The following is a 27,441-nucleotide window of genomic DNA, read 5'->3' on the forward strand; positions in this document are numbered from 1 at the left end:
GATAGTGACAGAGAGTGACAGAGAGTGACAGAGAGTGCTATATTTTGTGTCTGCTGCACCCCTTTTGTGCTGATCAGTATATCTGTGCTGATCAGCAACTTTTTGGGGGTTTTTTTGTCAGTTGCACCAAAGGTTGTGCTGCCTGTGCAACTGACTGCTGCCCCCCCTTTTGTGCTGATCAGTTTAAATTAATTAACTGATCAGCAACTTTTTGGGGGTCCAGGTTTTTTTTTTTTATATATATACCCTGTCAGGTTGCACCCACAGTTGTCTGCCTGCTGCCCCTCACTGCTAATCAGTGTCGCATCACTGCATCACTGATCTGCAGTTTTTTTTTTGGGGGGGGGGGGATTGCAGTGGGGTTTTGTTTTTACACCCACGTTGCTTTTGTGGGTGTCCTGTGGCCGCTGATCAGTGACGTACATCACTGAACAGCATTTTTGGCACAGGGTTGATATCATTTTTTTTCTGCAGTTTTTTTAAATTGTTTTTTTTTTGGAGAGTGCTGTGGTTTATTTTATTTTTTAATTGTTTTTACACCCACGTTGCTTTTGTGGGTGTCCTGTTGCCTTTGAGCACTGTTCAGTGACGGACGTTACTGACCAACATCTGTGCTCAATTTTTGGCGCAGGACCTTTTTTTTTTTTTTAACCCCTTCAATTTTTTTTTTTTTTTATTGGGATCAAATTCCTGTATAAAGTATTTTTTTTTCTGCACTACATACACACTACACACCCCCCGCGTTGAAATAAAGTTTGTACCCCCCCCTACACTATACACGTGTTGAAACATTACACTTACAGAAACACAAAAATAAAAATGGCATCCCAAATGTCATCCCAGTCATCCAGAAGAATGTATTCAGCGGAGGAGGCATATGCCATGCTTGCCTCTGACTCTGACACAGCCAGTGATGCAAGCGGGGAATTTGAAGGATTCGTCTTAAGCTCCTCTTCCTCCTCTAGTGATGAGGGACCCCCTCAAAGACGCCCCCGTAGAGCAGCTGAGACCCCCCCCAAATGATTGATCCCGTATGGACCCCACCACCAGACAATTTTGAGCCCCAGGTTCCTGAGTTTTTGGCCATCCCAGGAATCCAATTTGATTCAACAGGTCTCAGAGAAATTGACTTTTTCAAATTATTTTTCTCTGATGATTTTATAAATTTAATGGTGCCCAAAGTAATTTATATGCCCAGCAGTTTATTGCTCAAAACCCCACGTCATCATTTGCTAGGTGGACCCCTGTAGATGCAGTAGAGATGATGACGTTTTGGGGTCTGGTGTTACATATGGGCATAGTAAAAAAGCCAGAAATTAGGCAATATTGGAGTACAGATGTTCTGAACAGCACCCCACTTTACCGTATGGCCATGACTCGGACTCGTTTTGAGATAATCCTTAAATTTTTACATTACACCGATAATGCACAGTGCCCACCCAGAGATGATCCCACCTTTGACCGGCTATTCAAAGTCAGGCCGGTCATTGATCATTTCAGTGCCAAATTTGCAGAGATGTACATCCCTGAAAAATTTATTTGTATCGACGAGTCCCTTATACATTTTAAAGGAAGGGTTAAATTCCGCCAGTACCTTCCCAGTAAGAGGGCAAGGTATGGCATAAAAATGTATAAACTGTGTGAAAGCACCTCAGGGTACACCCACAGGTTTAGGGTATATGAAGGGAAGGATTCAAGAATTGAACCGCCAGAATGCCCCCCCTCCCTCGTAGGTGTTAGTGGAAAAATTGTCTGGGATTTAGTGCACCCCTTCCTGGATAAAGGTTATCACCTCTATGTGGATAACTTTTACACTAGCATCCCCCTGTTTAAGGCCCTTGGTTCAAGAGGTACAGCAGCTTGCGGTACTGTGCGCAAGAACCAAAGAGGCCTCCCAAAAACGCACGTTGCCCAATTACTGAGAAGGGGTGAAAGCAGGGGAATATGCACCGAAAATATGTTGTTGGTCAAATATAAGGACAAGAGGGATGTCCTTATACTGACAACAATTCATGGAGACAGTACCACCTCCATCCCTGTACGAGGTACCAGTACCCACACCTCAAAACCTAATTGTATCCTAGATTACAATAAGTACATGGGCGGAGTGGATCTTTCAGATCAGGTACTGAAGCCGTACAGTCCCCTGCGGAAAACAAAAATCTGGTACAAGAAGCTGGCCGTGTATATCATCCAGATGGCACTGTATAACGCTTACGTGCTATTCCGTTCTACCAGCCAGAGGGGGACATTTATGCACTTTCAAGAGGAAGTCATAAAGGGCCTAATATTTGGGAACCAGCAGGCAGAGGGCCCCAGTACTTCTAGTACTGGCCCCCGTATTGTACCAGGGCAGCATTTTCCTAACAAAATCCCCTCCACTGCAAGAAAGGGCAGGACACAAAAAAGGTGCAAAGTTTGCTATAAAAAGGGAATAAGAAAGGATACTATTTTCCACTGTGAAACTTGCCCCGACAAACCCGGCCTATGTATAAAGGAGTGTTTTAAAATATACCACACATCTATGGATTATTAGGCTCATCATTTCACCGTGCTTCGGGGGTCTTGCTAATGCCACATAGCACCCACCATTCATTCCACCAGAATCTGAGCTGCAAAATCCAAAAATCACTCCTTCCCTTCTGAGTCCTGCCATGCACCCAACTGGTATTTTTTGGTCACATATGAGGCATTGCCATACTCGGGAGAAATTGGGGCACAGATTTTGGGGTGCTTTGTCTCCTTCATTCCTTGTGAAAATGACAAATTTGGAGCCAGAACTGCATTTTTGTGTAAAAAATTTAATTTTTCATTTGCACAGCCCAGTTGTATCAAAATTGGTGAAACCCCTGGGGGTTTGAAATGTACACTATACCCCTAGATGAATTCCCTGAGGGGTGTAGTTTGCAAAATGGGGTCACTTGTGGGGGGGTTCCACTGTATTGGTGCTTCGGGGGTCTTGCTAATGCGACATAGCACCCACCAACATTCCACCAGAATCTGTGCTGCAAAATCCAAATATCACTCCTTCCCTTCTGAGTCCTGCCATTTTTTGGTCACACATGAGGCATTGTCGTACTCGGGAGAAATTGGGGCACTGAATTTGGGGTGCTTTGTCTCCTTCATTCCTTGTGAAAATGAAAAATTTGGAGCCAGAACTGCATTTTTGTGTAAAAAATGTAATTTTTCATTTGCACAGCCCAGTTGTATCAAAATTGGTGAAACCCCTGGGGGTTTGAAATGTACACTATACCCCTAGATGAATTCCCTGAGGGGTGTAGTTTGCAAAATGGGGTCACTTGTGGGGGGGGTTCCTAACTTTTAGCATCTTATGGTGCCTAGAAACCTACATGGTGCCTAAAAAATAATCTCATAAAAAGGAGGCTCCAAAATCAAGTAGGTGCTCCTTCTATTATGAAGCCTGTGGTTTGGTCAACGTGCACACTAGGGCCACATATAGGATATTTATGAAAACAAAAGAATTGGAGGAATCAATTTTTAGTCACATTTCTACTGTGTTCCTTAGAAAAATGTATTAAAATTGCAAATCTGCAAAAAAAATAAAATTTTGAAATTTCACCTACACTTTGTTTTAATTCCTGTGAAACACCTAAAGGGTTAACAAACTTCCAAAATGCTGTTTTGAATACTGTGAGGGGTGCAGTTTTTGAAATGGCATCATTTATGGGGGTGTCTCACATACAAGTCCCTCAAAGTCACATCAGAACTGAACTGGTCCCTAAAAAAATCAGTGTTTTCTTGAAAATTTGAGAATTTGCTATTCATATTTTAAGCCTCCTAGTGTCCAAAAAAATTAAAAGGATGTTGAAATAATGATGGAAACATAAAGTAGACATATGGTCTATGTTAGTTATTAACTATTTTGAGTGGTATGATTATTTGTCTCACAAGCAGAAAAATTAACATTTTGAAAATTGCTAAATTTTCCATTTTTTTACGACATTTTGGTATTTTTCACAAAAAAACACAGACTGTATCGACCCAAATTTACCACTAACTTGAAGTACAATGTGTCACGAGAAAACAATCTCAAAATCACTGGGATAAGTAAAAGCAAAAAAAAGTTATCCCCACTTAAGTGATACCTGTCAGATTTGAAAAAAAGGGCTCTGTCAGGAAGGCAAAAACAGGCTGCGGCGGGAAGGGGTTAAATCAACCCATTAGAGAAAAAGCATTACAGAAACCCCCCCCCCCCTCCCATGCTTACAAATATGCAGTTCAAAATGATGTAGCAACTTTGTTACTGTAATGGGAGGTGCCATGCAGCCCACACACATAGGGGGGGGGGGGGGGGAATCAATCCTCGCCGCTATTTCCGACGGGGGAAATAGCTGCGGGCGCCTATTCAATGCTGTCTTGCCCGACAGCATTGAAGAGGCAGATCGACAGAACGGGGCCGACTTTAATAGCTGTCGGCCCATTTTGCCGAGAACGGCCGTGAATTGTCGCAAACAAGGCCAGATCTCGACAATCCGCTGCTGTTTATGTGGACACGCCCCCTTTTCACCGGTCAAGCAAAACGATAACGGGCCAGGGTCACGGCTATCGGGACAGACCGACAGTCGTGACCCCGCATTGAATACCCCCATAAATCCATTGCAAAAAAAAATTAAAAATCACACTATATAACGCAGTACCAGCTATTAATGGTACATTAAAATGCCATTATATTATATTGATTGGGAGGGGGGAACTAAAGGTCGACAGGGCTTAGGTGGACACATGAGATAGGTCAACATGGCTAAGGTCAACACAAGCATTAGGCCGACAATGGGAAGGTCGAGAGTCAAAATGTCTTTTAAAAAATTCATGATTTTTTAAAAAGTTTTTTTTTTTCCAAACAAGGGCGTGGTGGGAGAAAAGAATAGTGTGCCAAGTGCAGCAAGGCATCGCGCCCGAAGCATGGCGACCGTAGCGAGCCACGTTGAGGGGACGCGGTACACTGATACGGTGTCCATGGCAACTTAAGTCGAAATTCTGAACTTAAAAAAAAAAAAAAAAAATTCATTTCAACCTTCCCATTGTCGACTTAATACTGGTATTGACCTTCCGACCTTAGCTATGTTGACCTATATTGTTGACCCTATGACACAAACCCGGCCTGATAACTAATGCAGACACTCCGTTACAGCGCCGCCTACATGCAAGTACCGTGAGCCAGCTGGGCAGATTAGGGGATCCCCTCCAAAGTAGTAATGGGGGAAGGCAATGGACTGTACCACAAATGCATAAGAAGGTGCTGAACCTTAATGCTAAATAGGAACAACTTTTAGAAGTCAGTAACAAGTACCCTCCCTAGAATACCCTTACAGCAACTAAGCTCTGTTCCACGAACGGTGTCAAGACGTGCGGGCGAATGGTGACCATAATGTCCCTGAAGTCCATGGCATTGATCGTTCCAGTGTGGTCCGTGTCCCGCTGGACAAACGCTTGCCTCGCATGTTCCAGTTGTATTTCCTGCAATCATAGAGGACAAGGAGAAGTGAGGAACACACAGCGTACATATTCAGTTATATATAGGTATTAAACCACACATATTCCGCAGCGCTTTACAGAGAGAATATTTGAACATTCACATCAGTCCCTGCCCCAGTGGAGCTTACAATCTATATTCCCTACCACATGTACACACACACACAGACATTCTAGGGTTAATTTTGTTGGGAGCTTATTAAACTACCAGTATATTTTTGGAATGTGGGAGGAAACCGGAGTACTCGGGGGAAACCCACCCAACACGGGGAGAACATACAAAGTCTGCACAGTAAGGGCCATGGTGGGAATCAAACTCAAGACCTCAGCGCTGTGAGGCAGTAATGCACTGCAATTTAGATTTCAGTTTCAACACACCGCACCCAAATGTAACATGTTACATCTGCCCCACCTGCAGTGCACATGGTTTTGCCCATTTTCCAAAGAAATTTGTACTGCGATCAGATCTGAACAAGGGCCACAATGAGAAGACCCCGGGGAATGATGTCATGCAGGTGAATGGGGCCATGGATAATATATATTGTGCAGCATGCGATATATGGTTTCAGTGTATACCAGTCAAGTAGTTGGAAGGGAGATGCATCATTCTGTGGTATACCTGGCCCCAGATTGGACCAAAGCCTGGTAGATGTATTGGGTGTGGTATAGGGTTCCTTGCGGGCACAGTGGCTCGCTGCGCTCGCCACCTATTCTATTCTCCCTCTTTGGGGGTCATGGAACCCCACGAGGGAAAATAGCGGGTGGCCGTCGAGCACCCGTCTGTCAGTGTTTTGACAGTCAGGATCCCGACGTCGGGTAAATGACTGTCGGGACCGCGTCCGGCACCCGATGTATTTGCTAGTACAAAGTTATCACCTTCTTATGTACAGGCCGAGGTGTCGTCACATAATAACACCAGCGAAAGCAATCAGTGAAACCGGAGCAGTAAAAAAAAAGTCACAGTACATAGTAACTGTGGTTGGTGAATGAACGGACATCAACGGGAGCCGATCGGGAGCCGCGTTACTGCCCACACGACACTGGAAATTCAGACGAGGCTCTCCGGTAAGCCTCCCCAAGTTACATGATCAGTGCCCTGAACTTTGCAAAACTGCACTAAACCCTATACATTTTATGCCACGAACACGTGGGAGGCTGTCACTGCTGCACATAAGGTTCCCTGTGGAACTATATAGGTTGCATGTTAGTTTTTCTATCCTCTACGTGTCAATGACATTTTGCCCTAATACATAAAAAAAATGATATGTGGCTGTTACTCGGGATGGCCACTGTTGTGTTTGCCATCGACAGCAAAATTACAGATGGTCATTGATGGTAGTATAACATGTAAAAGATGACCATCGATGGTCATCTATTTTCCCTGACTGACTGTTCTGTGGGAAAATCAGAGCCTGGTGGGTCTTATTAGGTGTGCTGGGTGGGGCTATGCACCGTGTCCCGACACCTTAGGAAAAAAAATATTATATATATATATATATATATATATATATATATATATATATATATATATATATATATACATATACATATACATATATATATATATATATATATATATATATATATATATATATATATATATATATATATATATATATATATATATATATATATATATATATATATATATATATATATATATATATATATATATACACACACACACACACACACACACACACACACACACACACAAGTCCCTGAAGACGGGGGGATATACCCCGAAACGCCGTTGGGCTAATAAAGGCAAATGGCAAAATTATTCCACATCGGCCATATACCATTGATAATTTTGAATCATCGATGATCAATGGCCATCCTTAGCGGTTACTGTTGCCTACATTTTGGAAAGTCTGAAGAAAGTAACGGGAGGGAGAAAAATCTCCCGGTGAGATTCACAGATCTGCAGAGCTCTTGTAGAGACACAGGGGTATATTTAATGCCATCGGCGAGCGGTGGCGAGGGGGGTTTTACGGGGAGGGCGGCTTTGCTGTCCAACCCCCCATCACTGTATTCAATGTTTTGCAAAAATCCTCAATTCCCTTAAACGGCGTGGTTCTCTGCAAACGCAGTGAGCCCGCAGCATTTTGTGGTGAGTCCCGCCATTTTGATGGCCGCACTTGCCGTTTACACCTCGCTTCAGGGAACAAGAGAGGTGGAAACGGCGAGTGAAGGGGAGGCCGGTGAATACTCCGACGGCTAGCTACCGGTACTGCTCACCATATAGCTCGCTGCCCACATTGAATGTACCCCATAGTGATATTTTTATGGTTTTGTTTTTATGACATTGGTTATGTTACAGAACAGAGTATTTGTTATTAGTTTAATGCCCCCCATACACGGTCCGTTTTTTCGGTCCGTTTTGTACTTTTAAAGTACACATCGGATCGCATCCCTAGTGCATGCAGTGTGCATGCACTGCGATCCGTTCCGATGTATAGCTAGTACAAAAAGTATGTGCAGCACATACTTTTTGTACCGTACTATGTGATGCGCGGGAGCGTGCATCGCATAGTACAGAACGGAGCCGTACACAACGGACCGTGTATGGGCTTCTTTACTCTTATAAAGCAGAAGCTGACGGCATCAGATTTATAGCGGTGTGAGCTGGCCAGCACTGCACGTCTTCCAGGGAAACCGCAGGGAGGGAAGTGCCGGCCTTCTTCTGGGATTGCCTAGCACAGCACGCTGTAAGAAGGGCACGTTAGTAAGCAGTGGTCAGTCCTGCTGTCGTACAATGGCTCTCTGCCGATCGTGCGTAGAAAGGAGGACGAACGTAAACTGCATTAGGAAGCCATCTGGTCCAGTTTAAGTGCAACATTAAAAGAATGTGAATTTGTACAAGCGATTCCATGTAGGCTCCAGCTTCCTAGAGTTTGGGGGTCTAGACATTGTCACACGGGCATAACTCATACTCACAAGGTAAAATTCCTGCCCGTTACTACGTTGCTGCAGCAGATCCATGATAAAAGACACGGGTGATGTTGCTTCCCAGTTATAACACAGCTCTCAGTTAGCACCAGGAGATTTTCCTGGCATAACACTGCACCGAAAGGTACTTATTCCATTACAGGCCTATTATTGGCTGGTCTCTCTGTAGCAATGGTTTTGGCCTCTATTTAAGGCTGTAGTTCCAGTTGACCACTGAAGACGACTCCCCAGCTCGCTCAGATAACTGATACTGTTTTTGGTTTTGTTCTTGGGGAAGTTCATCATTTAGTCTTTCGCTTAGCCACTAACGGCAACCGCTTTCCCCGACTGGTTGGGTGACTCAGCCAAGAACAGCTGCGTCTTAAAAATGCTGGATGGACGGTGGGGCCTTCAAAAAAATGATGTCAAGAACACGAGGTTCTTGTTCGCCATATCTTTAAGAGTGTAACTGGGTGGCCAATAATGGTTTTCATATGGGGTAAGTGTTCTGAGGGAATGTCTGTGGAATGCAGGCCGAACTGCGTGGTATTCCTACGCTTAGATTGATCTGATTTTAGATTGGTCTCCTGCACCAAAGACTTTCACAACAAGATGGATAAATGAGACCAAGTCATATGCACGGATTCCCGGCCTAAACACGGGGATAAGTGTTCATTTGTTAATTTGGACTTCATGGACTTTAGGATTCTGCTTAGAGAGGAACAATATGAAATCCGTACAAGATACTTCACTCAGGTTAAAGAGTGCCAAGAGTGGCTAACATGAGTTTAACAGGGGTTCAGAAATGTTATAATAATTAGAAATGTTCTTTTTACCATTTATTACCACAATGGGAATACCAATGAAAAAGGTGGAGGTGCCTCCTAGGGTCAGATACCACTGTAGTTAAGAGGAAAATATTTTCTTCCGAACTCTAGAAAAAGTCTTAATTATGCAACCAAACAATAAAAAAAAAAAAAAACGGAACAAAACCAATGACGACTGCAATACTCACCAGCAGAAACTGAGTGAATTCGGCATACGGCAAAAGCCTTTTCCGGTCCTTGCCGAAGTGCAGCTGCACGAACTCACAGTTCCAGTTGAAAGGTATGTGCTGGTGAATGGTGGTCTGGCCGAACACTTGTTTTACATCCTCTGCAAAGGAACGAAAAGGGGTGAGGTAACTAAACAGCATATCAATGTAGTGATTGGTCCTTTACTTATAGACCATGGACTTCATTTAAAGAGTATTCTTCATTTCTGACACAAGTCAGGAGCAGCCTACCTGCACTTAATGTAACGGACAAGCCCGTACTGGCTACTGGAACGCCTGCATTTAAAGAACTGTGGTAGGGGTGTACTTGGATGACTAAGATAAATCAGTATATTTCACATAGAACATTTTCTTCTTATAGATCCAATATAAAAAGTACAACCTAACGTTTCTGTTTTATTACCCCTATTCCTCATCATTCTTTGTTGGACACCCAACACCTCTGAAATAGTTTTTGGTCTACATATTAGAATGGTCAAGGCAAGACCTTAAAAATTCTATATGTTGTGGCAGATACAGCATATTTCCACATGAGGATAAGGTGGAAAATTCGAGACCAGGTTTTAGATCAGCAGCAGCAACAGGAAAATTATATCCAGTCCAGATTTCCTAATTAGTGTGATCTGGCTTGGGCTGATTAACAGCACCTGTGCTCTCCTGATTTAAGTGTTTCCAAGGCAGACTGTCATTGCTCTTGATGTTGGAATAGCTGCCCACGTGATAGGCCAAGGTGTGGGTTATGGTAGGGACTGTGCCTCAATGAGGTCGACAGTCCTAGCAATTAAATATCGGTAGAGCCGCTCACTGCGAAACACATTGAGTAAACTTAAGCTATGAGACTTGTCATTGTGTCATGCTCATTTTATACACAGCTTGCGTGTTTTTGTGTTGATTATCATCTACCAACACTAGCTCCAACTATACAGACTGGGGTGCAGAAGGAGTGGTACTTATTGCAACACAAAAGGACAGCTGGCCTCCATATTTACACCATTAAACATAGCTTTATCACTGACATAAACAGGGGTACCTAATAACGGTATCATAGGTGTACATAGCTGTGCTTTACGTTATGGATACCAAAGGACTGACCCAGTCTGGGACACAGAAAAGTTTAGTACCTCCTGCACTGATGCATAGAGGCAGCAGAGGGTTTGAAGACATGGGGACAAGCGTACTAAGCCTGGAGAAGCAATAGGAAGTGGAAGGTGATAAGAGCTGATTGGCTGGTGCATTAACTGTTATTTTTCAAACTGAGCCTGTACCCCGACAGGAGCCAATCGGTTGGTTCCACTTTATCACTTCTCCATGCCATGCCAAATGACAAAGAGCGAAGTTTTGCTAGCAATAAAACAAATAAGTGTTAAATTAATTATGGTAAGATGTATACAAACAGGCAATAAGCCCCCTCCCCCAATTTTTCTTCTTATAAGGAGACCGTTCTATTGCGGACGCTTTCCCTTCCGCCAACATGTATGTACGTATGATAAGCATGTACTTTAACATGTGTACACGCAATTACGCAAACACGCTTAGATTTTGCTTAAGTTTTAAATAAAGCCGGCATAAAAATGAAGACAATTAGCTTGTTGTATTTACATGAACACTGTACTTAAGGGAAAATTGCTGAGGTTTTATTGAATGTTGTGTGGGAAGATCACTTTTGTATACAGCTAAGAAAATTGCCCTAATGTTGTTCTATTCAAAGTGACACATCGTTCCCCAGTTTGACACTGACTGGATTGAATTATACATGTGCGGGAGATGTTAATTCAAAGGTTTCCTGCACAGAGTTCTCTACAAAGTGCAGCGAAGCCAACAGACAATGACGGATGTAGAACTCTTCCCAAGTCAAACGTAAGAGCGTCAGACACTAAAGCAGAATGTGTTCTTATGGGAGTCATTGAGACGTTCAGAAATGTCTAAAAATTAGACAGACATTTATGAGGCTGGTCCAGCTGACATTTAGGCACAACTCTGGCACGTGGTGGTCCGTGCCCCATTATAAAGGCCCAACCAATTGTTCTGCAGATTTATCTATTAATGTGTACCCAGCATAAGACCAATAAACCAAATACACAACATTTAAGAACGGCAACCATATTGTAGTAACCATTTATGTCTTGAGACTACAGTCATGAAGGTGAATTAATGCGACAAGACCAAAAACAAAATACAGTCTAACTACCTAGTTCATAAGATTAATATTAGATCTATAGACAAAAATAAGTGGTAAATAAAATCTATTGTATAACTAAAAATAAAAGGGTCGATCAACCATCAACTTGATATCACATGGAGGCAGAATGCCCCGTTGTGCCACTTTCACATTTTTACCAATGATTTTCAATTGAGATCTGGTACAAAGCTAAAATGCTATAGAGCTAGAGTGCTTAGTCGCTGGGACACTGCTGGCCCCACCCAGTGTCAGAATCGACCAATCCACGTGCATTTCTGTATAGAACGTTGGCAAGCCTGTCAGTCCACCTCTGTCTATGCTGTGAAGAAGCATCTCCCTATTTGATATTATAAATTGCCCCAATGCTGTATATCTGTATTCCACTATGACAGAAGTACTGGTAAAGTGATAAATGGAAGATATGTTTTGTCCCAGGTTTCCCAATGTATTTTACAACCCCAGGAAGATGTTTGTTAGTGCTCTGCTGAGAGCTCTTTGGCTTTTGGTAAAAGCCGGATAAAGGTTCCTGGGGTGTGGATGTGAGAGAGAAGGGAGGGCTCCATCCACAAGGTCCATTTCAGGTTTTTAGGCTGTCAGCCTGACAGCAATCTAATTAGTGCCTCTACCGTGTAAGAGGCCAATAAAAGCTGGGTCAGGGCTTGGGCTCAAGGTCCCACTACATGGGGGAACAGGCAGCAGGCCTGTTATGAGACACGGTGATTGCATTGGTGCGCTATTTCCCGGGATGCTGTGTTTTCTGAGTTGCCTATCTACCCCAGGAGAGGGCATCCCGAACCTGGTCGCCTCACAAATTTAGAAATTGCAATTGTTTTACTAAAAAACAGATACAAAAATAAAAACCTAGGCTTACCGAATGTTACTTCTCCTTTTCCCGTCTTGTCAAAGAGCTGAAAGGCCACCATAAACAGCGCATCAGGCGCACACAGGACGGACTCAAACGCTACAAACTCTTGGAAGGAAATCAACCTGAAAAATAAACAAAAGCTTAGTAAAGCTTAAGGTTGTCCACAGTGGCGTAACAATAGCTTGCTTACTTACACAGCGGGGCTATTGTAATGCCGCCGCCATAGACACGCAGCTTTACCTGTATTCGCTGTGGTGGTCCCGGCTTCATTCAGACCATCATAAAATGTCCGCCCCCATATAGCAGACGCTTCTCTGAAACGGTCTGCTGTATGGGGGACATTTTGTGATGGTCCATTTTTCATAGCATCAGAATGAAGCCAGGAGGGGAGCCGTGACCACCGCAGCGAATACAGGTAAATCTGCGAGGGATGGGAGGGGGGAGGGGGCATGGGCGGCCAGGGTGGTGTTTTTCATGCAAAATGCAAATGTGTCGGTCAATGCATGGGCCACTTTGCTCAATTACGGGCAACACAGTCCCTCGTAAATTAAGTGTACGAGAGTCATCCTTAGTCCATGTACAGCATGAGGGCTACACTGTTTAATTAACATCTATTAGCAATGACATCACACACACACAGTCGTTAAGCTTCTATGGGCGTGGCTGTCTTGCATTTACGTGATATTCACAATCGGCACAGATTTCCGAATCAGGCCATTGATCTTATATTACAGTACAACAATACAGTGTCAAACCCTAACATTCGAGCAAAGTATATGTATTATTTATTTATTACCAGTTATTTATATAGCGCACAGATATTCCGCAGCGCTGTACAGAGAATATTTGAACATTCAGTCCCTGCCCCAGAGGAGCTTACAATCTACATTCCCTACCACATGTACACAGACATTCTAGGGTTAATTTTGTTGGAAGCCAATTAGCCTACCAGTATATTTTTGGATTGTGGGAGGAAACCAGAGTACCCGGAGGAAACCCACACAAGCACGGGGAGAATATACAAACTCTGCACAGTTAGGGCCATGGTGGGTATTGAACTCATGACCTCAGTGCGGTGAGGCAGTAATACTAACCATTACACTGTCCGTGCTGCCCAACTAGGGATGCCAATCTTGGGCATTTTTTTCAATCATGGGATTGAAAAAATGCTCAATCCCTGGATTCCCATACCAAAAAAAAAAAAAACAACATGCCCCATTGCCCCCACACCGGCCGCCCTGCAGATTTACGTACATGGGCGACCGGGAACGGGGCAGAGAGCAGCGGTTCTGGGGTCTGGTGCTTCCAGGCGGATGGTAGCAGCAGAATCATCACGGTATGGCCGGGACCAGGGAAGCCACGCTCCGGCTGGGAGCGGGGATGTTACAGAGCGGCCTGTGCAGCGTGATAGTCATAGGTCAAGCTGCGCAGGCCGCATGCCGGGATCGCGTACAGCCGGGCAGAGTCTGACCGGGTGCTCAGACACTGCACAACATTAGACTGCGCATGCACAGTCTAATCCCAAAATCCTGGACAATTGTCGGCCAAATCCCGGGATCTCGATATTGGCCACCTTAGTCCCAACCCTGCTAAAAGTATAACTGGAGAGGCCAAGCTGTATCCTGCAACATAAACATCAGTGTAATCTTATTTGTATAATAAACAAAGCCAAGGATTTAAGCTGGTCAATTTATTGAAGTCACCCTAACTGTCCACTTAAAAAAAACAAAAAACAAAACACAAACATGTTCAAAAATGACGTCAGGTGCAGGACAGTGCTCACCCAATCAGATCTGTGCAATGCGGTCATAGATTGTTCTGCAAAAGTAAGTTCCAAAATGAGGAGTATTTTCCGTTAAAAGAAAAAAATTTAAACCACAGTTCAGTTTACGGTTTGGGTTTTCGACTCCGAGAGCTCCTGTATTCCCTAATAAGTCATGTTTTCAGGATTTCTTTAATTATGCACAGGTTTGGCTTGGTCAACAAATTACCCCATGTTACAAAGGACAGAAATCCTGAAAATATGGACTGTTAGCAGCACCTGAATATTGGGGTTGAAGGAAGTGCATCAAGTGTAATAGAGGGTACACACAGTTAGATTTCCACTATTTTTCTATTCGATTTTGCGGTACTTGTTTCCTAGCACGGCGCCAGCGATAAAAATTGTATCCATCGGGACCTAAAAAATCGCGTCGATCGCATCGAATGCAACCAAATCGCATGCGATGAATGCAATATTTTACATTGGAACCAATGTAAAATGGTCCCCGAGACCCGATTTTACATTGGCCCCAATGTTAAATGCCCCCATTGTTAACGGCACCCTGATGGGTCAAATGGCCCCCCCATTGTTAACGCCAATCCAAAGCGTGGCGAGCACAGCGAGCCCGCGAGGGGCGGCGGTACGCGTCATCCGACCTTTTCATACCCCCACTATCCACGTCGGCGTGGAGTTGATTTTATATAGGGTGGCGAACGCAGCGAGCCCCGCGAGGGGACGTGCATTACTTCACAGGTATTACTCTTCCGCTCGCCACACAATATAAAATCAACTCCACGCTGACGTGGATAGTGTGGGTATGAAAAGGTCAGATGACGCGTTCCGCCGCCCCTCGCATACAATGGACCCGATTTTACATAGGAATTTAACATTGAATACAATGCATTCAATGTTAAATCGCGTCGGTCGTATCGCATACCTTAACTTAAGGCATGCGATGGACGAGATTTATTTAATTGTCGGGGAAAAGGCTAAAAATAGCCCTAAAATCGCGTCGGTCACGTCCATCACATACCTTAAGTTACCTTAACTTAAGGTATGCGATCACCCACGACGGGCGCCATGCTAAGAAACAAGTACCGATTTTACTTATAGAACCTAAAAATTAAATAGAAAATCGAATGGCTTTTCTACATCTTGGTAGGCAAGACTATATAGCACAGATCTGTACTACATACTCTTAATCGAATGTGAACACTGTAACCAACCCAGACTCAGACCTAATAGGGGTCAAATAGAAAGCGAAATCTCACCGTGTGTATGTACCTTAAGTGCTAGCGTTGTGGGGGTGGAAATTTAAAGTGCAGTGATATCCACTTCATTCACAGAAGACAAGAATGCAATTTTGTGCAGCATTGTAAATATTCGCAGCTAGGGGACAAGATTTCCAAGCACAGACCGTATCAGGCGAGTGTAGCGCTGACTGCATGTTAGACTTACAAATGCATCACTAATCCTCATTATTTCCAGCGCCACTGAGTTACATGTGCCAAAGCAAATACGGGGGCCCAGCAGGATTTTCCAATTACCTAATAGCTAAGCGACATTTGTCATGAGGAACACGGTATAAGACATACTGTAATCAAGGTTTGAGCATACGCTGATGCTGCTGAGGTTCCGACAAACACGCGGTGCTAAATTTATAGAAGCACGATCTACAGCCAAATGCGAATTAAAGATAATAAATGTCATTTTAAGCTATCATGCTGAATTACATGCTAAGTATCAATCTTATTTCAATAATAAACACTGACAGGCTAAAAGATGTAAGTTGGTATGTGCCAGCTACCCTTTTTTTTTATTATTATTATTTCTTCAGGCTGCCATTAAGGATTTATCGTTTTGGATTACCATGGCAACCACAGCCACACAACACATAATAAACACCTCATATAATGTAGCAGGTATTAGAACTCTGTTTCGACCTGCATAATAGGTCATCACAAGCAAAAGGTCTTTCATCCACGTGGGTTTGGGAACATTGAAGTGGCCTGAAGCATGGAGGGTGAAGCTAGGACACAGGGAACAGTAGTTTGGGGTCCATGCGCTCAAATGTACAAATGGACACAAAAAACAAAATGTAAAAAGCTCATGTTGATTTTTTCACGTGTCAAACGTTTCCATGACGATCCCCTTCCGCCCCCCCCCCCCCCCCCCCCCCCCCCCCCCACGACAACCTTGTACATGTTGACCAAGACACCGTCAACCCTATGATCTATACGCAATAAAGTAGCCAGTGTTAGGCTACCATATTATTCCTAAACATTGTAAGCATTTTAACCAAGATGTTGAAAATTACCAAAAAAACTATTTCTATTAAAACACAACAACAAAACTCTTATGGCCATTTTGTATAGATGACCGCTGGTTATGTAAGAAGTACTGTAGCAAACAGTAACGACATAAGGGCTACTTCAGATGTGGCACATCTGCTGTCTGTGCACGCAAGGGCGCAGGAGGTGCCTTAACTGAAAGCTGCCCACTGCCGGCTTCCCTGATCCGCTGCTGCAACCAAAAACGCAGCATCGGATTTCCTGTGTGACCACTGGACATCCAAGTAACCCTCGGCACGTCTGGCCAAATCACGCTACCAAGGCATAGGAGGAAGCAGCAACTGGCTTCAGCACCCCTAGAAAATAGGGCCGACAGCCCCAATTTGTGGAACCCTGCTCATCGCCACCCCTTGAACGCCAGCAACACGTCAATCCCATGTCAATTTTTGGGTGCACTGAAAGCGATATTGGAGACAGGAGTTCGGGGCCGTTTATATGGGCAGGTGGAGCAACTAGCTGCTGGCTTCTCTGTTGTCACCCTACCGATGCCTGCTCACACCGCTCCCTGCCTTTGGACACATATTTGAGCGGGACTCTTGTCCTGAGAGGCCACACCCCTTGGACTGAGATCACGCCCCCTTTTGGCAGACACAAATAGTTCTTGCTATACTACATTCTGAAATTATCGGGGGAGGTGTTTTTCGCTGTTCACATGGTGAGCAATATTGCCAAGAAACAGTTCTGTGCGGAAAAAGATGCTGTAAAAGAGGTACCAAAATCTCTCTTCGATCTTGTTACCGAATCATATATGTGTGTGTGTGTGTGTGTGTGTGTGTGTGTGTGTGTGTGTGTGTGTGTGTGTGTGTAAATAGCAGATTCCATAGACAATACGCATGACCGATTCTGGATGTCCTCAGTATGCGAGCATCCATTGTTACGTCAAGTTAACAAAAGAGATTAAAGTCTCACATCTACTAAAGGATAAAGTAATGAATAGCAGCTGAGCAGATCCTATACAGAAATAACAGAACTTCCCCTTTAAGCAGAACACCGGCCGCTAGATTTTCCAGATTGCGTTCTTTCCCTGTACTCCGAGTTCTCTGCATTCTGTACACTCTTTACAGTAGCGATTGTTAGGCCTGTTTCCTTGCATCTGATTATTCCCAAATATATTGTGTTCTGCACAGAACGCCGGTGCAATTACATGGGTCTTCTCCGGAGAAATTATTAGGCAGATAATGTATTCCTGGCCTGTCTGGCATCTTACACTGGAACACCTGTTTTTTGCACATGAAAAGACTTCATTTCTGAGTAGTACGTTGAAGTTCATATTTAAATTTTATTTAATGACACCTAATGATGTGCAATCAGGGGGTTAGGCTAATCCTGAAAGAGAGTGCGCGTTGCCACGGAAACTGCCCTCTATGGGGCACCGGGCTGAGAACGCCGGGCAGTGTGCTTCACATTACTTAGGCTTCTTTAGGCATAAAGAACGACGCATGTAATTGACTGTGTAAAATTGATGCTCAGTTACTTTATTGTGTGGGTCATAATTTAAGTAAATGAATACGTCACCGTTATTAGGGAGTAAATCTGTTGTGATTTACTCGCAGCCAGGCCTATTTGAGGGAGCCTGAAATACAATAAGATGAAAATAGCTGGTTTAATTAACTTGTAAGAATTGGGTTAATTTAAATGCAGCTGCTGCAGCCGATCCGCCGGTTGTCCCTTTGGTGATCTGATTACAACCGCACATTAATATATGCTATTTTATTTAATAATGCTCTGCAGGCTTTGCAATCGGGGATATTTCTTTTATTTCATTTTTTTTTTTTCGTTGGCTGTGTTGCTGTTTAAGTGCTACGTAGCTGCCGTAGCGAGTACCCCCATACGTGCCGAGCTTCCCCAGCATTTGTGTAGAAGACACATAAAATTGAAGTAGGTTTGTCGACGTGATCTGTGCCTGCCTGCTGGTACGTGTTCGAACAAAAATTTTAGGGCGTTCATGTTTGATGGGGCAATTTTTTTCCTGGGTGGTTGGGTGTTTTTTTTTCCTATGAGGTCTTCAATCCAAGTATTAACAGTATGTTTGTTCCAGTGCCCTTTGATTTTTTTTACTGTCCGCGTCGGCATGGAGACCACGTCATTTATCTGCACACCTTCAACCGATCTTTTTTTTAAACGGTCACATGATCGTATAGAGCCGGTTGAATACAACATATCTGCGGCTTGCACCGGTGTTCAATACACATAGGGCATCGGTCACTGTACGCCTATAATTTCCCAAAGAGCACTAGGATTAGTGAACAAATATTCATGAAAACACAGTGGGTCTGATTCAGACCGGCTTGCTAAGCTGAGTATGTTCCCTGTCTAGAGAGGGTAAATGCCACCCCAGAAACGCACCCCCCCCCCCGCTCCGAGCAGATGTGTGCGCTATTCAGCACAGGTGTTTAAATCAAAATAGCTGAGTGACTAATTAAGTCACCTGTGATGTGACAAAGGACGAACGATCTAGATAGACTCTCTAGCGTTTCTGAATGATATCCGAAATTGACCCGTCAACAAACAACATTGATGAAAGACCCGTGGTGCGCACATCGTCGTTTGTGGCATACACACTGAACGATATTTTAACCAATCGTTCAGAAGGGCGAAAATGAATGATATTGGTCAAAAAAATCGTAGTGTGTATGCGCCTTCAGTGTGCCTGTATATGGGGACTTAAGGTGCCCATATACAGGTCCGATTTCACCAGATTCGGACAGATCGGGCCAATACATAGGCTGAAATCGGCCCAAATCAGAGGTGTTTGACCTGCGTTCCCGTGAACATGGCATCGGAGCCTGGATATATCTTATGTTCAGCACATAAGATGAATCCGAATCGGCACATCGTTGGTGCTTTTTAGCATCCACGTTATATCGCATCCGATTTTCTTTGTACTCCCCCGGCAGCTCCCCGGGACCACTCTTGAGGTGCCCATACACTAGTAAGAAAAACATGATTATGGATGAGTGACAGTTTGTCAGTTTTCCAAGCAAATGGTCAACTGTCATTTGCTCTCATCCATAACCATGTTTTTGTTCCAACCAGACAGATCTGCAGATAAATCTGTGTGTGTATGGCCACCTTAACATGCAATAAATCGCATGCAACTTTTCTCTTGTAAAAAATGGCACATCAAGTGCCAAGACGGAGGAAGCCCTCCCAGGGAGCCTCCAGGGGAGTTTGAGGGGAAAACCGGTACAACTTGTGCATCCAACACGTCGGACCTGTGTATGGACACTTTAAGTATGGGTACACACAGGACGATTTGGGCTCCAGTCGCCCCATCGTACGACCGACTAAGTAAAAATAGCAGAATCGTACCGGTTTTCACTACAATTCTGATCCGGATGCGCGCCCCCGCCGGTCGGCTGTCAGATTGGAGATTTTACCTACTGCAGTAAAGATTCATCAATCTACATTCAGCTGGGTGCAGATCATGTGTGTTTGTATACTTCAATCCATCCTGAGACCATTGTGCGACTTCAAAGGAAATTGTTTGACGACGTCGCACGATCATGGTCATTCTGGTGTGTATCCAGCCGTAGACGTACGGGGAGCTGGATAAAATCTTTAAGTGATAAAGTCCTCTAGAAAAATTACAGAATTCAATAGGTTGCTATGGGCAACTTCAATGAGGCACAAGGGCCTAGTCACTTATTAGAGCAATTGTGAGGTCATTTTGTGTTGCTGACACATCTGACAGCGGCCGATCACTTACAGTATATACAGAGGGGGAGTATTCTAGAATGATCGCGGAGTGAACATCTAAAATATCCCCATGCCTTACCTACTAGAATGTTCCGGTAGCTCCGCAACCCCCAATATACCCTAAAATTGTTCAAATATCCTTTGATAGGTAAAACATTCACATCAGGGATAAAATGGCTCATATACAGTACATCAAATACAACAGCACATCGATAGAGATAAAAAGGAGGATGATAAATCCATAGTGGCCTGAAAATTGGGTCTTTGTAGAAATACGACCGAAATTGACAAGTGTCAAATGGCCCCTCTGAAATACCGGCATTAGTGTTCCCTCTAAGCTTCTTTTGCAGGGTGCCGCACCTTGCCAGTTTTAAAAACCTCAACATGCACCCTGCCCTTTTTGTGGGTGGGACTGTGCGCCCTTATGCTGCCCCCCATCGCGCTGACATGCCGCTGAGAACTTTCGGTGTATGCCATCATGTGTAATGGGCATTATGGTGTATGGTATAATGTGTAAGAGGCATTACAGTGTGTGCCATAATGTGTAACTGTCATTACGACAGAATATGTAATGGGCATAGCAGAGTATGACAATGTTAATGTTTATATATATATATATATATATATATATATATATATATATATATATATATATATATATATATATATATATATATATATATATATATATATATTTTTGTTTCTAATGTAGATTTCATATATAGAATGTGCCCTACCCATTGAAAAAAGTCCCCTGCCCGGTGGCCAGCACCCTGCCCTAAAATATCCTAGAGTGAACACTCTAGTCCTAGAGGTGATGGGGTGTTCCCATCTCAGTCCCAAATGCTGTTTCCTTAGCCTACCCACTGCCTCAAACACCCCCCAAATACAGTATTGTGCACCGCCAACTAATCTCGCCTATTAATCTCGGCCATAGAACCTCACCGCCGGCAGTTTACACATGGTGATTAGCTTGTGGGGCCCAGTGCAACTGAAGCTCATCCCACTTAAAAAATCCCTTTTGTAGCAGAGGACATAGGAGACAATGAGACGGAAAACGAGCAATCAGCTGTGGTACGAGGTTAAGTTTTTGCAATCTCAAATAAAACAAATCAGAATTCCTAGGAGAGGCCACAAAGTAATGAGACCACGCAAGAGGCCAACAGAAAATAAAAGTGACAAATGTCTATACCGGGCGCCCCCACTTACAGAATTCAATAAAAAGTTGTTTATTAGACGTAATTATTTTGGAGACAGAGAGATTCCATCTATCTGGTTTAATAATCCACGTCGGACCCAGCTATTAACATTAGAGGAATTATGGGTCCAAGGAAGAATGTTCAGCGGAGTCTTCAGTGTCCCAGCACGGTCATCATGAAATGCTTAAACGTGGCAGTAATGAGAACCCAATGGAACATGCGAAATGTATTTGATGAATCAGTATAAGCAGAGGACTGTGACTTGTTTTAGCGAGAGGAGGCTGCCGAGATATATATATATATATATATATATATATATATATATATATATATATACACAGTATAGATCAGGGCTGGGCAACACCGGCCCTCCAGATGTTAGTGAACTACACATCCCAGGATTCTTTGCATTAGTTTTGCTATGTGGCCATGCTGAAACTGATGCAAGGCATGCTGGGATGTGTAGTGATATTCTATGGGGGTTATGCTAGTTCACTCTTTGTGACAAAATCCTTCTTAGATGGACAAAACCATGTGTACTGCAGGTGGGGCAGATGCAACATGTGCAGAGAGAATTAGACTTGGGTGGGGTTTTACTTCAAAGTGAGATCTATATTGCAGTGTAAAAATAAAGCAGCCAGTATTTACCCTGCACAGAAACAAAATTACTCACCCAAATCTAATTCTCTCTGCACATGTTACATCTGCCCCCCTGCAGTGCACATGGTTTTGTCCATCTAAGAAGGATTTTGTCAGAAAGAGTGAACTAGAATAAGGCCCTATGTAACAGGGTGATGCTTTTGGAATGCAGAAGACATGTTATACACCGAAGACAGAGGAGGTTATGATGTCACAGCAGCTGAAATGACTGACGTTTTAGCATTTAAATCACTTTAGGACAATGGGCTTATTCTAGTTCACTCTTAGAGGCAAATTCCTTCTTAGCTGGACAAAACCATGTGCACTGCAGGTGGGGCAGATGTTACTTGTGCAGAGATAATTAGATTTGGGTGGGGTTTTTCTTCAAAGTGAGATCTATATTGCAGTGTAAAAATAAAGCAGTCAGTATTTTCCCTGCACAGAAACAACATAACTCACCCAAATCTAATTCTATCTGCACATTTTACATCTGCCCCCCTGCAGTGCACATGGTTTTGTCCAGCTAAGAAGGCATTTGCCTCTAAGAGTGAACTAGAATAAGGCCCAATGTTACAGAGCTGAAGGAGCCCAGTATATGTGAAGGTGTGGGAGTGTAAGATACACAATAAATGAAGCTGTCTGTCATACCCCATGTGTGGGGAGAGTGTGCTTCACTACGGTCAATGCCTCCGATTGCCGACAATGAAGACATGACAGACCAGGAGGGGAGAACTTGGCACTGGGTAAGTAGAGTGGGATGGGGGCTTGGGTGGAGAAAATCCAGACTTATAAACATCGGCCCAAACTTCTAATATGTATTAAAAAGAGAAAGAGAAGATGATGTATTTATAAAGGGTTAAAGGACAGTCTAATTTTTTTTTTGGGGGGGGGGTTGCTGCTAACTGCCCATCTACAGTGAGTGACCAGTATCTCCTGACCACACACAGGCATTTATTTAACATAATATCCTCTATAAATAGTAGTGCTAATCTGTGGGGCCAGAACCATGTCACAAACACGTTATATTGCCTTTCCAAGCAGGTTACATGAGACTTCCCGTTATATAATCTCATCTTTTAGTGCATTTGTGAGCGGCTTCAAAGCGCAGTGTTGCCCGGCAACTAGATAATTATGTGTCAGTGGGCAATTAACAGAACTGACACCCGGAGTCCAAAACCCATTTTCTGAGCCACGTGTAGATCAGGAAATGATGACATGCACACCCCTCTCCTCCGCAGCTGTCTGATTGGTAGCTACAGGAGTCCTTTGTACATATAGATACACGTTTGTGTGTGCGGATCTCCTGTATATATGAAAGCATGTGTACATGCTTCCCAACTGTCCCAATTTTTGCCCCCCTGTTACTCGCTGTGTGTGTAGCTGTGGTGCACACTGTGGGCCTAATTCAGACCTGATCGCAGGGCAAATTTGTTTTCAGAAGGAACAAAACTGTGCTGCACTGCAGGTGGGGCAGATGAAAAAGGTGCAGAAGAGTTTGATTTGGGGGAGTTATTTCGTTTTTTGTTTTTTTTTGTGCAGGGTAAATACTGGCTGATTTATTCTTACACTGCAATTTAAATTTCAGTTTCAACATACGCCACCCAAAACTAACTCTCTCTGCACACGTTACATCTGCCACGCATGCAGTGCAGCATGGTTTTGCCCATTCTGAGAACAAGTTTGCCCCACTATCTGAATAGGACCCTGTGTTTATTCATGGGAGAGGGGGACAGGAGGTATGCCAGAGCGCTGGGCATGGTGCCACAGTGGCAGCAAAGGGGAAGCGTGGCTCGTGGAGGTGTCCCACCTGTGAAGCCACGTGCCCTTTTGCAGTGGCCACTATCCGCTCGATAGGTCAAGTGTCCCGGTTCCCGGTTCACAGTCAATAGATCAACACCATTTGGTCAACATGTGCAATGTCAATAGACAAAAGGTTGACATGGAAATAGTCAACACATGGAAGGGCCGACGTGTGTTTTGGGGAAATTTTACTAATTGACCATCCAAGTGGACAGTAAGATGTGAGTATGACGGTAGCGGAACAAGGCACCCGGCCCTGACGCTTGGCGAGCGAAATGAGGGTTATGCACTACAGTAATTGGGTGTTAATATACTCATATGTACAACAAAAAACCATGAAAAATATGTGGACCATTTCCATGTCAACCTTCAGCACGTCGACCAAGGGTATGTCAACCTAATTACAGTCGACCTATTGATGCAACAGTCATTGTTGGGCTCAGCCATGCGAGGGGGCGCGGGACACTTATTTGGAATCCATGTGATGAAATCTACAAATTGACAACAACAAAAAAAATTATGTTGACGTTTCTTGTGCCGACAATTTCTATGTCAAACTTTCGCTTGTGTCGACCTTTGGACTTTATTAAAATCGAGACACTATTGACAGTTTATGCCATGACTGCCAAGGCCATGCCCCTATTTCAAGGGAGGCACGCGCAGAAGCCCCGACTGCAGTGAGCTAAGGGCCTGATTCAGACCTTCTGGTATACTTGCAGCGGCCCTCCTTCCTTATGTTCCCGGCCTACACAATCCTTACCTCCAGCCCTCCTGGTCTCTTGTCTCCAAGTCTCTTTTAGCGAAACAGAGGGGGAAGATGTATGAAGCAGTGATAAGGGAGGAGACGTGAGCCAGAGGAGGAGTGGCCCATGGCAACCAATCAGCACTGAAGTAACATCTGTAATTTGCATAATATAACATTATACAGAGCAGCTGATTGGTTGCCATGGGCCACTTCTCTGGCTCACTTCTCCTCCATTATCACTTCTTCATACATCTACCCCAGAAACATGGCAGTTAGGGGCCAAATTTCTGCCACTTTATCTCTCTCCTTGTGTAGGCCCCTTTAGTCCATCTGGCCCAAATTACGTGGTCATCTTCTGAGCCAACCAAAGGACAGGGCTATGAAAACCAAACTGACATCTTTATCAATGAGGCTGCGCGTAATACATTTAGCCACGGAGATCATTGTAACAGCTCATTGGATATTACAAGGAAAGCAATACACAAATCGACAATCGGACAACCACAGCAGAACATCGGATCAAGAGTTCTATCTCACACATCCTTCAGAACGGTAATAAGCAGATAATGAGATAACCAGGAATATGCGCAAATGCAAGAGCCACAAAAAAATATGGTTTTCGACAATATCAGTATCGACACCCAAAATGTTGACACATGAAATGTCAAAACAGTCAAAATGCTGACTGTGCAATTTTAGCGTTAAGCTGGGTTCACAGAATATAAAATATTTTCTAACAATATGCATGACAACAATACAGTTAACATTATTATCTTGTCTATTGTTTGGTGTGTTTCCAAAGGTTAACTATTCCAATGTTCGGGGTTTGCGCATGCAAAAAAAATAAAGTACTTCAACCCAGAAAGACCTGTAAAAAGGGAGACTAGTAATGGGCGATAAGGGTCACGCGGCCTCACCCGTCTTTCGTTTGGTCCACCACACCGGCGAGGAGCTGGATAGTTTTGGGGTTCGGCTCGCCATCTCCCGTGAGGTTCAGGTAACGTCTGGCAAAATCAAGGGGAGACATGAAGTGGTCGCCATCCTTTTCCACGCTGGCATACTGTAACGAGAAGCGACGGTGGTACAGTTATTAGGGAGCATGCCCAATCACAAACGGTACTATCAGATGACGCGTTCCGGACCGGGGTGTTACAGAAAGGGGACGCGTATTAGAATCCATGGACCGTTTTGGGTTGGACAAGTAATGGAAAAACTTTTAGAGCAGAGATTTAAAAAAAAAAAAAAAAATGTTACATCGTAGAATAATTGACTGTATTAAGCTTCAATGCTTATAGGTCTGTATAACTAAGAGGTGTCGGGCCATAATCAGCTATATCCTTACATATAAATGATGCGGATACAGAGGCCTCCTCGGATGTTGCTGCAGTCATGCCGAACATCCTTGGTGTGCCAGACACTGATTTGGCTTGAGGCTAGTGCCCTTACGCAAAAAAAAAGGGATTTTTGTAAGAACTTACCGTTCGAATCCCTTTCTCTGATATGGTCCTGGTGACACAGCTCAACACTGGGATGTAGGAGGGTCCGAAGGAGCCAGGCACCTATCCTAAAGCTTTAGAGGGTAGGCTCCTCCCCTACTGCATCCCTGGACTCTTCAGTTCAATCTTTCAAAGCCACTGGAATACATTAACTCAGTACAAACGCCTGCACATATTATATGCACATTTTATAACAGAAAACTGTTAACTTTTAACCATTTTAACATGAACATCATGAAACTTCTGGCATACTTACTGAGCGTAAGGGAGGGATCGCTGTGTCACCAGGACCATATCAGAGAAAGGGATTCGAACGGTAAGTTCTTACAAAAATCCCTTTTTCTCTTTCAATGGTCCTGGTGACACAGCTCAACACTGGGACGTTCCAGAGCCGGTCCTTTGGGAGGGTACGCTCAGGTCTGCAGCTCTCAGCACTGCTCGCCCGAATGATGCGTCCTCCGACGCGAACTCATGGAATCTATAGAATTTGGCAAATGTGTGAACAGATGACCAAGTGGCAGCTCTGCAAACCTGCTCAGCTGTGGCCCCATGTCGAACCGCCCAAGAGGTGGCAACTGACCTGGTGGTATGCGCATTTTTTTTGGCCGGTACTGGTCTACCCACTTTGGTGTATGCAAAGGCTATCACAGACCGCAACCACCTAGCAATAGTCTGCTTAGATGCAGGCCAACCAATTTTGTGTACGTCATACAATACCAACAATGTGTCAGTCTTCCTGACACTCTTCACTCTGTCCACATATATGCGTAAGGCACGCACAACATCCAAAGTTCTCAACTTGTCCCTTTTCTTAGAACCCTCTGGGGGTTGAAACACAGGTAGAACTATCTCCTGATTTAAATGGAAGGTAGATACCACCTTCGGTAAAAACTGAGGCACTGTTCTTAAAACAGCCCTGTCATCATGAAAAATTAAGAAGGGAGATTTACATGACAAAGCTCCCAATTCTGAAACTCTTTTAGCAGATGCTACTGCTAACAAAAACACTAGCTTCCACGTGAGAAACTTAAAGTCAGCCGACCTTAAAGGTTCAAAAGGTGCCTTTTGAAGGCATTCCAAAACCAGTGATAGATCCCAAGGTGCTACTGGTTGCTTGTATGGAGGTTTCAACCTGGATACTCCTTGTAAAAAGGTTTGAATTTCCGGCAAGATGGCTATCTTTTTCTGGAAATAGATGGACAAGGCCGAAATCTGCACCTTCAGTGAC

General features: G+C 43.9%; 1 protein-coding gene across 1 annotated transcript in view; it reads right to left on the reverse strand.

Annotated features, from left to right (window-relative positions):
- SLC25A13 (solute carrier family 25 member 13) overlaps positions 1 to 27,441 on the reverse strand; it is a 95,253-nt gene that overhangs the window by 39,404 nt on the left and 28,408 nt on the right. The window contains 4 exon segments of the mRNA XM_083189470.1: positions 5,332 to 5,478; positions 9,440 to 9,579; positions 12,529 to 12,644; positions 25,635 to 25,777. Coding sequence (XP_083045596.1) covers positions 5,332 to 5,478; positions 9,440 to 9,579; positions 12,529 to 12,644; positions 25,635 to 25,777 — 546 coding nt within the window.

Source organism: Crinia signifera, chromosome 5 (assembly GCF_055691185.1).
Source record: "Crinia signifera chromosome 5, ASM5569118v1, whole genome shotgun sequence".
Lineage (NCBI taxonomy): Eukaryota > Metazoa > Chordata > Amphibia > Anura > Myobatrachidae > Crinia > Crinia signifera.